Raw genomic sequence first — 10,773 nt, 5'->3', positions numbered from 1 at the left:
CTTCATCTTCTCGTCGTCCGGCCTCTACTTGACTCAAAGGGCTGGCCCGCTCACTAGTAGAAAAAGGGCCTTTAGTCCCGGTTCATAAGGGCCTTTAGTCCCGGTTCTGGAACCGGGACTAAAGGGTCGTTACTAAAGCCTCCCCCTGCTTTAGTCCTGGTTCTTACACGAACCGGGACGAAAGGCCCTCCACGTGGCCGCTGCCTGGAGGTCCACCTTTAGTCCCGGTTGGTAACATATCTGAATTATTTTAACCTTCAATCTCTAATCACCCCTCATCACTGCTCAATTTAATCTCTAATCTCTAATCACCCCTCATCATTCCAAATCATCTAACTTCCCGGACGGTCACCCATCCTCTCACTACTCCAGCCTGAGCACGCTTAACTTCCGGGTTCTATTCTCCCTCGTTTCCAAGTCTGCACTTGTTGTTTTCCTGGCAATAATAATATGTCAATCCTATTAACCCTCAGGAATTTAGCTTGAGCATGAAGTCACACATTTCACTCTTTGAGTTTGAAACTATTGTTCTAAAAAACAATAATTATTTAGTAACACTAATATTTGTTGAATAAGTAGTTTGACCATAGTTTGACCACAGTTTGACCAGATTTGACCAAAATTCAAAAAAATTGAAATAATTATTTAGTAACACTAATATTTCTTGAATAATTAGTTTGACCATTGTTTGACCATAGTTTGACCAAAATTCAAAAAAACTGAAATAATTATTTAGTAACACTAATATACTTGAATAATTATTTAGTAACACAAATACTTCTTGAATAAGTAGTTTGACCATAGTTTGACCAGATTTAACAAAAATTCAAAAAAAAAACAGAAATTTGAGCATAACTCTTTTTCGTTTTAGAATTTGAGGATTCTAAAAATTTGAGGATTTTCGTGCTGAACATTTTGATACATTTTCCCTACACTTTTTGCAAAACATGTCCAAATTTAAGTTTTTAAATTTTTCTAACTAGTGCATGTAGTAACATAACTACATCTGGAAGGATTTTAATTTTTGAAGTTTTTTATCATTTTCTTTTGCTTTTTACAAAACTGAAAAGGCGATCCACGACGGGGGGGGGGGGGGGGTAGAGTTTGAAAATGGGACCTTTAGTACCGGTTCGTGCCATGAACCGGTACTAATGCCTCAAACCCATTAGTACCGGTTGGTGGCTCGAACCGGGACTAAAGGTCTAACCTTTACTACCGGTTGGTGCCACGAACCGGTACTAATGGGCATCGCACCCTTTAGTCCCGGTTCATGGCACCAAACTTGACTAAAGGTCCCATTTGAACCGGGACTAATGCCTGTACGGTGCCCTAGCCGCTCGAACCGGGACTAATGCTCACATTAGTCCCGGTTCGTAATGCAACCGGGATTAATGCTCTTTTCTGGCCGAACCAAAACTCTGTTTTCTACTAGTGGCTCCCAGCTGCGGTCCATCGCACGTCGCGCACCTAGTGCCGCGGGACCGAGCTAGTCTCGCGCCCGGCAGCAGGACCGAGCTCGTCTCGCGCCCGGCGGCAAGATCGGGCTCGTCTCGCGCCCGGCAGCAGGACCGAGCTCGTCTCGCGCCCGGCGGCAAGATCGAGCTCGTCTCGCGCCCGGTGCTGCAGGACGGGGCGATGGTGGCCATCTTTGGCGGCCTATTAGGTCTCGGCGCTGGGGGCCGCTCAGGGGTGCGAAAGGCCGAGCCTTTCCACTCGTCTCTTTGGTTGGTGTAGCGGCGGGTCTCGGGCGAGGTGGCGTCTTGGTCTTGGATGCGGGGGCGGCGGCCCTGGTGGCGGTAGCCCGGTGCTCATGGACAGAGCCTGTGGCTGGGTGCTGCCCGACTGTCATGGCCATGTGGGCGGCGTGATGGCCGGGGTGTGGTGTTCGGTGGCGGTGAGTGCTGGTCGGGGTGAAAACCTGTTCTATCCCCGGATGGACCGGCGGCGGCGAAGCTCGTTCCCTTCTTGAAGGCGTCGCCGCGACTCTCATTGCCCGTTGTGTTGCTCCAGGGGAAACTCTGACCCTCGGGTCGGGCGGTGGCGGCGCTCCGGTGTCGTATCCTTCCTGAAGGCGCCGCCTTGGAGTCAACGGTTCGCCGTATGCGGCTTCATCTCTTCGTAGCTAGGGGTGGTGTTGCTGCGCTCAGCGCTTATGTATCATGCCTTGGGTGTGTGCGTGTGTGGTGGTGTGAGTTTGTACTGCCATGTTGATGATCGTTGCTTTATTTATAAAGCGGGGCGAAAGCCTTTTTGGGTAATTGTCAAGGCTTCACAGAACCAATGCTTGGTACTAACAAATTAACACGGACGTACCTGTGTTAGAAATAATACTTTAGGTTAACACTAAATTGGATCTGGATCTTTGGATTTAAATACCAGTACATATGCGGAAACGTGTGAACTTACAGGTGCTTGCCAAAGTCCCATGCTCTTGATGCAGCCCCTACTCATTGCAGCCCGTGACAATAGTTGGCAAAGCTGAACAGCATCTGAGTGAATACCCCATGGCCGAAAGCGTGAATCATAGACAATAATTGGTAGAAGACGACCAAAACGCTACCGTCACTAGAGATGGCCGGCATGGGCAGCGGCCGGTCGGTGTAGATGGTATCAGGCAGCCGCCGGCACAGCCTTGCGGTGGCCAGGGATGCTGATGGCCTTCTAATCCCTTTGTGCTCCCTTATAGGATCGGCCTTTAGAAGTTTGTTGGGGTTATCTCATGTATGTGTTTGTCATTGCCCAAGGGGCACCACCTTTTCTTTTTATACTTGGTGCTAAGGGAAGAGGGACCAAACCAAAAATTGCCTTTTTCTGTACCTTGAATCATAGCACAAAACCTGGAGAAGAGCTCCCCTTTTTTCTCGGTCCGTTATGAGCTGAGACCAAATTCCAACAACCTGGTCACAAACGACAGTGCTACGTGTGGCAACATTCCTTCAAAGTCGCAGTCGCACTGGACGTTGTCGGTTCAGGTGCAAAGGAACCACCCACGTGTGCCTGCACCCTCCCAGAATCTCTGCCATCCCCTTGAATTCAACTTGTGAGACCATCAGAGGAGCCACGCAAGTACCCCGCTCTCACACTTGTGGGCTAAGAGCATCTACAGCCAGGTGCCGAAACTCGCCTCATACACCCGTGCAGGCCGCCCGGTCACTGACCGGTCATGATTTTTTGACCCATACGAGCCCCTCAAACGGGCCTCAAACGGCCGGGCTTGCCGGCATACTCGTATCCAGCTCAAATATGGGGTGGATATGTGGGCGTCCAGGCGTTTCCGTCACGTAGGACTGACGATGGGGTCCCATGCGGACTCGCCAGGAAACTCGGCGGTCCGACAGAGGCCTCCTCCGTCGCCGCGGTGTGAACAACACGTGGCGCCGCTCTGGCTTGCCGCCCAAGGCCAAATCCGGCTATTTAATTCTGCCGGCGTCCCCAACCCTAGCCCATCCACCTCCTTCCACTTTGCGCCACCACCCGAGCCCATCCGCCTCCTCACCCCTACTCTCCCACGCTCTACGGCATCGCCATGGTCCGGCGGCTGGTCACCACGTACGCTATGCTCACGCCGGAGTGCCAGAGGTAGATCATGGAGGAGATCCAGACAAGGCGCACCGTCCGCATCGCTGTCGGGCTGCCTCTGGACTCGCCAGAGCCGGAGGAGGACGAGGAGCAGCAGCCGGACTGGGACGAGGGAGAGCCGCTGTCGGAGCCGATGGAGGTGGTGGATCTTGAGGAGGACGAGGCAGAGCTGCCGGAACAGGGGTTGAACAGGGCGGAGGCGGAGTTCGCCGTCGCCCAAGCCGCGAAGATGGCAGATCAGCAGACCATCCTGGAGGCCATCCAAGATGAGCCCTACGTGGAGGCCAACCGTCAGTTTCTCCGGCAGGAGCAGGAGGCGTCCGAAGCGCTCTTCGGTGAACTTGGCGCTGAGATAGAGGAGGAGGAGGAGGCCGGCGTAGAGGCGCCGGAGCTCGGGAGCTGCCACTGCCGCCCATGCTGCCGGAGCCGGGCACGGAGATTGTCGACATCTCCGACGAGGAGTAGCTAGATCTCTATGTAGTACGTAGGTTTTAATGTCTGCATGCTTTTGTATGGATTTAAGAATCTAGCATGAGACGTCCAGATGCAGTGGTATTAATTTGAGAAGTGCCTGGTCACTGCCGGTGGATGCGCCAGGGCCATCCGCGTGAGGAGTTATATTTTGTCATATGCGGCTGTAGATGCTCTAAGAAATGAATGTACATATCTACTATTCCCTTAGTTCATAATATAAAAGCATTAGCGTTTTTTGACACTACACTAATGTAAAAACCACTTTTATATTACTGAGACGGAGGGAGTAGTAAGGAAAGACTTGTTTTAAGTGCATAGGACAGGATAGCGACCGTAGTATACATGCGCATGCAAATCGACGGAGGAACAAACAACGAGGCTGTGCCTTCCACCTACCACGATCAATCAATCCAGCGGCCCTCACCCAGTCAATCGTAGTACTATGAATTTATCGTTACGGACGGCAAGATTCAACAAACAATCAATTGGTGTGTGGCCTCAAGATATCTATCGTCGTCCCACAGTGAGCTGCCTACGTACTTGCTCGGCTGTGTATGTGTATACATATGTGAGCCCACGGAGTGTGTACACAGCTAGTCAATGCTGGTCACGCCTTCACGCGTTAGACTCTGTCGGTCAAGTGCAGAGCGCCCAACAACGTGTGTCGCGCCGTCCCATAGCTAATCTTTTTTTTTGCCGGGAGAATAAATATTAGTCCTTCAGTATCTCTCACCCAATTTTTTGTTAAAAAGAAAAAACTAGACTTTGTACGCTTCTGTCCCAAATCGAGCGCCTCAAGATATTCACTACTACTACATAAATAACTAGACTAATATTTGCTATTAGCTCCCGCGAGGTAAGATATTGTTAATGATTTTGTATTGGTAATGTGGAACATTTAGTTGGCAAATAAGGAAATAAATTATAGCGGTCTTAAATCATGAAGGTATAAATAAGGTAATACATAGTAGTATCAGTTCTAACAAATGTTATATTTGCCACCTACCCAGCATTGATTTCTCACAAGTTAGTTGGCAGAAGCAAGTTTTTTTTTTATTTGCATTGCTGTAGTAGAAAATAGAATTTCAATTATTACTCTCTCTGCCACATAATATAAGATGTTATTACCACCAATATGTGAGTAGATCGGTCCTCATAACATCTTATATTACGCGATGGAGGGAGTATTAAGTCATTACTTAAGAAAATAATGCCAATTTTTTAATAATAAATAACCATGCAGTTGGTTGCCCCCCCCCCCCCCCCCCCGCGGGCGACTCGGGTGGCCACCCAACCCTAGCCGCCACCGCCGGCCGCCATCCACCCCTCTCCTCCGCCGCTGCCGAAGGACGTCGTGAGGCAAAGCCGCGTGGCTGACGGCAGCGGCGGGGGTCCTTTCGCGTCAGCAGGCGGCTCTCGGGCACGGGCGGGGGTCTCTCTTGCTAGCCGACGCGCCGATCTGAGGGCTGGTGCCTGGATCCGGCGGCGGCATGGAGCTACGCGTGCGGGCGCGGAGCTGCGAGTGGGTGGCGCTGGGCGGAGGCTTGGGGGCGCGGTGCCCCGGGCGCGAGAGCGCGGACTACTCGCTGACTCGACAGCGGCGTCCCGTGGTGGGTGGCACTGGTGTGGGGGCTTGGGCGCGGCGATTTGGCTGGGTTGGCGCGCAGTATGTGGCCGATGCAGCTCCTGGTGCCCTGTCGCCCCAGATCTGCGCGTGCGGCGGCGTCTTCTTGTGCACCCTCTCCCGCCTCTCCGTTCTTGCGCGCTGGTGGCACTAGCTGCCGGCTTTCGGGCCGGTCCAACTTGTGCGGGGGAGGGGGAGGTGGAGGGAGTCCCAGGATCCACGCGACGGTGCTTTGCGTCGTCTTCTCATGGTGCAGTGGGGGTGCTACTCTCCCCTCTCGGGGCCTACTGCTGCAGTCGGAGGTGTGCCAGGTCTTGGATTTTGAGGTGATGGCCGAGTGTTTGGCTCCAGGTGAAAACCTTGCAAAAACTTCTATTGATGCCAGTAACGGCGACGCCATTTGGCGTCGTTCTCCTCCTTTGGGGCCTTGCTGAGGAGTTCAGTTCACTCAAAATCCCTCGAGTCTGGTTTCTCCGGGTGTAAGCCCAAGATCTAGTTATGCTAGATCGGGCGACGACGGCGTCAGGGGCGTCGCTACCTCCTTGCAGGCGTCGTCTTGGAGACAATGACTATTAGTGGTAACCGATGACTCGCGGGGGTGGCGGTGGAGTGTGGCTGTGTTGGTGGTGGTGCGGCCGGCTCGGGGTCGACGGTGGTTTTGTGCTCTTCTTTGGCGGTGTTCGTGCTCGAGTGCTTCTTGGTGTGTCTCTGCTAGGCGGTGCCCTACGACTACGCCGGTGGCACACAGGTGCTGTGGCGTCGTCTCGGCCCCGCGTGCCCTTTCGAATGTACCCCCGACACAGGTGGTGTCGCGGCGTTGTGCAGTCTCGGATGCCGATTGCGTCAACGGTGCAGTGTCGTGGTTTGGTCTGCTAGCCGACGCCCCTCGACTACATCGGTGGCACACAGGTGCCGTGGCGTCATCTCGGCCTCGCGTGACCCTTAGAATGTGCCCCATGACACAGGTGGTGTCGCGGCGTTGTGCAGTCTCGGTTGCGTGGAGTCTTTCGATTGCGTCGACGGTGCAGTGCCGTGGGTTGGTCTCGGTGAGCCGATGCCTCGATTATGCCGGTGGTGCTCTTTGTTGAGTTTTGTTGACCCTCTTTGTTCTCACCTGCTAAGTGTGTTGTTAGTGTGTGTCTTTTTTCTTTATCTCTTCCCCCTGTGCCCCCTGTACCTCTGGTTCACTTGAACCTATCTTGCAAAAAAGGCTGCAAAGCCTTATATGCAACATGAATACAATTCAGGTGGGAAAACTCCCCCCCTGAAAATTCAAAAATAAAAAAAAACATGCAGTTTTGCATATGATTTGTCACAGTGTACTGACAAATAATTATGATTTTTCACAAGGTTGTCGGTAGAAATGTCCACTAATTTTTATTTATGACAAGGTAACTGGCAGAAACCATATGCACAATAGACATAAAGCATCTATTTTGAAAGATAGGCTATTAATCTGTCAACAGTATTTTCTGTTTATCCATCTATACTTACATATTTATATAGTCAAATGTACCCTTAATACACCGATACCAGCTTCTTGAAATTTCTTCTATGTTCTTTAATAATATTTTTGAAAGCTCACTTCTTCGCTTGTTACAGAAGAGGAAAAACTGGCCCAAGGTTTGTGCAAAGAAACAACCTCGTTAATAGTATGCTTTCTACACGTGTCGCTTGGACTATAAATTATTAGTTGTGTGATGATTTCAGCTCAATTTTGCGGGGATGATTCTGGAGGACTGGGTGGATCAACCGGATCCGATGCGGGGAAGTGAGAGCAGTGTCGTGCAAATGCCTTGTTGCCGGCGATGGCAAGAGCCGGGAACGGCGATGTATGCGGACGTCCTTAGATTCTCAAAAGCATCGTTGTGGTGTTGTGCTCCTCTACTTTTCCTAGGCTTTGGGCCCCTTGGGAAACGTCGGATTTTTGTTTTCACCGAGTCGGATGATGACGATACCAAGACTAGTCACAATGGATAGTAACTTAGAAATACGTTACTACCTCTACAGTGGGTAGTAACATATGTGTGGTGTCATGTAACACTTTATTTATTACTCCCTCCTTTCCGGTTTATAGGACTCAAATCTGAAATCTCATCAACCAAGGCACATGGTGAGTGGTATCTCGTGCTTTACAAAACCACTCAAACTAAATTGATGCATTAACTAGGATTAAGTACACTGCATGCATGCTTGGCCACTAGATGAGTAGAAGCATTACATGCATTGGTGAGTTTTTCTTAATTCTTGCATGCGAAGATTTAATGCGCCTCGAAATCTCAAAAGGAGATGAAGATGAGCCCTTTAAATTGAAAAAATGAAAAATTTGAGATAAGCCTTATAAACCGGAAAGGAGGGAGTAAGTTGTAGACTCATCTTCTCTTGGTATGTGTGATATTACAGTGGGGAGTAGCTATGTTATCACATGCCTCTCTTTCCTTATTAATTATTGGTCACATCATCTGTTTTGCCTAGAGATGTGTGATGTTATCACCTATTTTATTTCCATGGTGGGTAGTCTAATTGGGGCATCATTTTCAGAGTCCGGGCAGCCTTAGAGTAAGTACAATAGACCTGAGTCAGCGGGCTATAAGGAATAAACTAGTATATTTTTGCTTAGTTTGAGGAAAGAGAAGAGGAGAGGGAAGGTAAACGGGCTCTTCATGAAGAGCCAGCTCTAGCACGTGCTCCTAGGCACTTTGAAAGAATGGAAGGTAAGACACATAATAAAAAAATAGTACACTTTTTTGATCTACTATTGTACATGTTGACTATAAAATGAGCTGTAAATGACATGGCACTGGCTTATAACCAGCAGCTGGCTATACTATTGACCATGCTCTTAGGGGAACAAATGTGTTTCGTTGCCGACGTGTAGCAAAGGCTAGGTGGATCCGTGAAAGGTCGGGTCGTGGAAAGGTGGTGGCCACTTTGTTGCGGTGGACGTGGAAAGGTGGGAGCTGTGTGACTGAAATGGCTCTATAAATTCCGCAGCCAGCGACGCGGGATGCAGCGGCACAATTCAAAACAAGAGTTCCAAAGTAAAGCAGCTCAACTGCGCCATGCATGCAACTCGAACATCCAGTCTCGAGCTCCAGGGTGAAAGCCTAGGTCTTCACCCAAATTGATTAAACCTGGCAATGGTGATGTTTCTACGTTGTTACCATGTTGACAAAGTGTGGTATTGCAAGCCCTAGAACCAAACAGCCCCTTACTTCTTGATCCTTAAAAAAAAAAATTAGTAAAGGGACGTGGCGATGAAGAAAATGGCTCTATAAATTCCCATGAGGTGCAGCCAACGACGAGGCATGCAGCGGACAACTCAAAAGAAGAGTTTCAAACTAAAGCAGCTCAACTGCGCCATGCATGCAAACAAGACTTCTCCAGCGAAGCAGAAGGAGGGACGTGACATCTCCGTGGACATGTACCCGTTCATACGCAAGTACAAGGACGGCAGCATCGAGCGTTTCCTGCGCAGCCCATTCGTGCTGGCGTCGCCGGATCAGGGCGGCAACCGCGGGGTGGCGACGAGGGACGTCGTCGTCGACAAGGCCACCGGCGTGTCTGTGCGCCTGTTCCTCCCGTCCCGTGCCGCCGACACCGCAGGCAGGAATCGGCTTCCCCTCGTCATCTACGTCCATGGCGGCTCGTTCTGCACGGAGAGCGCTTTCGGGCGGACGTACCACCGCTACGCGACCTCCCTCGCCGCCAGCGCCGGAGCCCTCGTCGTGTCGGTGGAGTACCGTCTAGCGCCGGAGTTCCCCAGACCCGCGGCATATGACGACGCGTGGGCCGCGCTCCAGTGGGCGGCGTCCTCGTCCGACCCATGGCCGGAGTTCCCGCCGTACGGGGTGGACCGGCTGTGGCCGTTCGTCACGGCCGGCCAGGCCGGCAACGATGACCCCCGGATCGACCCTCCGGCCTCGGAGATCTCATCGCTGGCTTGCCGCCGCGTGCTCATCGCCGTGGCCGGGAAGGACACTCTGCGGGACCGCGGCCTCGACCTGGCGGCCCGCATGCGCGATCACGACGCGCCGTGGCCTTGGATGACGCCGGGGCGCCGCGAGGTGACGGTGGTGGAGTCGGAGGGCGAGGACCACGGCTTCCACCTCTACTGTCCGCTGAGGGCCACCAGCAAGAGGCTCATGGGGAGCATCGTGGAGTTCATAAACCAGCAGCCCAGCTCGTCGCCTGCTAATCCTATGGTGCTCGGCGTGCCCACGACGCTGTTCAAGGACGTGTTTGGGTATGGCACGACCATGAAGTCCTGGGGCACACGGTCCAGTATGGCACATAACAGAGCACACGGTTCTGGCGCGCACGGTCCCGTATGGCCATCCAACAAAATCTCAGTTCGACTGCCGATGCCTGCTGGTAAAGCTCATCACAAACAACATCCATTATCTGCTGCGGCTCCGTGGGGTTGTGTGATGAACAAGTTTTTCTAGATGACGGCCAGCCTGATCAACATCCGTTAACTGCTGCTGTATGGCATGGCCAAGAAGTCCTGGAGCACACGGTCCTGTATGCCCTTCTCCTACGTATACTACACTAAATAAAACACAAAGACTCTGCTACGTAGTACTCCATTAATTACTCTATGAGTCGTGTGAGTCCTTCATGCCAAGAGCTGGATTATTAGTTAAGAGGGTCCTATATATTGGTCCCATCCATTGGGATTTGTGGGAGATCAAATTCACAAATGCATGCCAATTACCGGCCAGGGAATTATATGTGAACTTGTCTTGCTTTATCTTATCATTATTTGGTGTCTACTAAATATATATTGTATGTCTTCCTTTAAAAATGTACTATATTGTATACCTAATCATGTTGAACTCTTATTTTGTATTGAATGTTATTGTACATACAATATTAGATTCTCAACCCGTTGCGTGTTCATGGTGCATATTATGTCTTTTTTTTCTTGCACTAGCAAGAGTGCCCGTGCGTTGCAACGGATTAACAGCAAAAGAATCATAAAATTTATAGCCCCACAATGTAGTACTTCCTCAAGCGTCGGTTCGTATCCCTCTCTCGCACTAGCGTGAACGTAAACTAACTACTGGCTGTCGCTCGGAAACCGGAAACCGGTA

General features: G+C 51.0%; 1 protein-coding gene across 1 annotated transcript; it reads left to right on the top strand.

The window, feature by feature from the left end:
* The first annotated feature begins 6,243 nt into the window (after window positions 1-6,243).
* On the top strand, window positions 6,244-10,521 carry LOC141027746 (2-hydroxyisoflavanone dehydratase-like). The gene has a single exon (XM_073505096.1). It carries the CDS (start codon window positions 8,962-8,964, stop codon window positions 10,123-10,125), a length of 1,164 nt encoding a protein of 387 aa, XP_073361197.1. The 5' UTR covers window positions 6,244-8,961; the 3' UTR covers window positions 10,126-10,521.
* The last annotated feature ends 252 nt before the right edge of the window (window positions 10,522-10,773 follow it).

The sequence above is a fragment of the Aegilops tauschii genome, chromosome 7 (genome assembly GCF_002575655.3).
Source record: "Aegilops tauschii subsp. strangulata cultivar AL8/78 chromosome 7, Aet v6.0, whole genome shotgun sequence".
NCBI classification, from domain to species: Eukaryota; Viridiplantae; Streptophyta; class Magnoliopsida; order Poales; family Poaceae; genus Aegilops; species Aegilops tauschii.
This window is presented reverse-complemented; position numbering and strand designations above follow the sequence as displayed.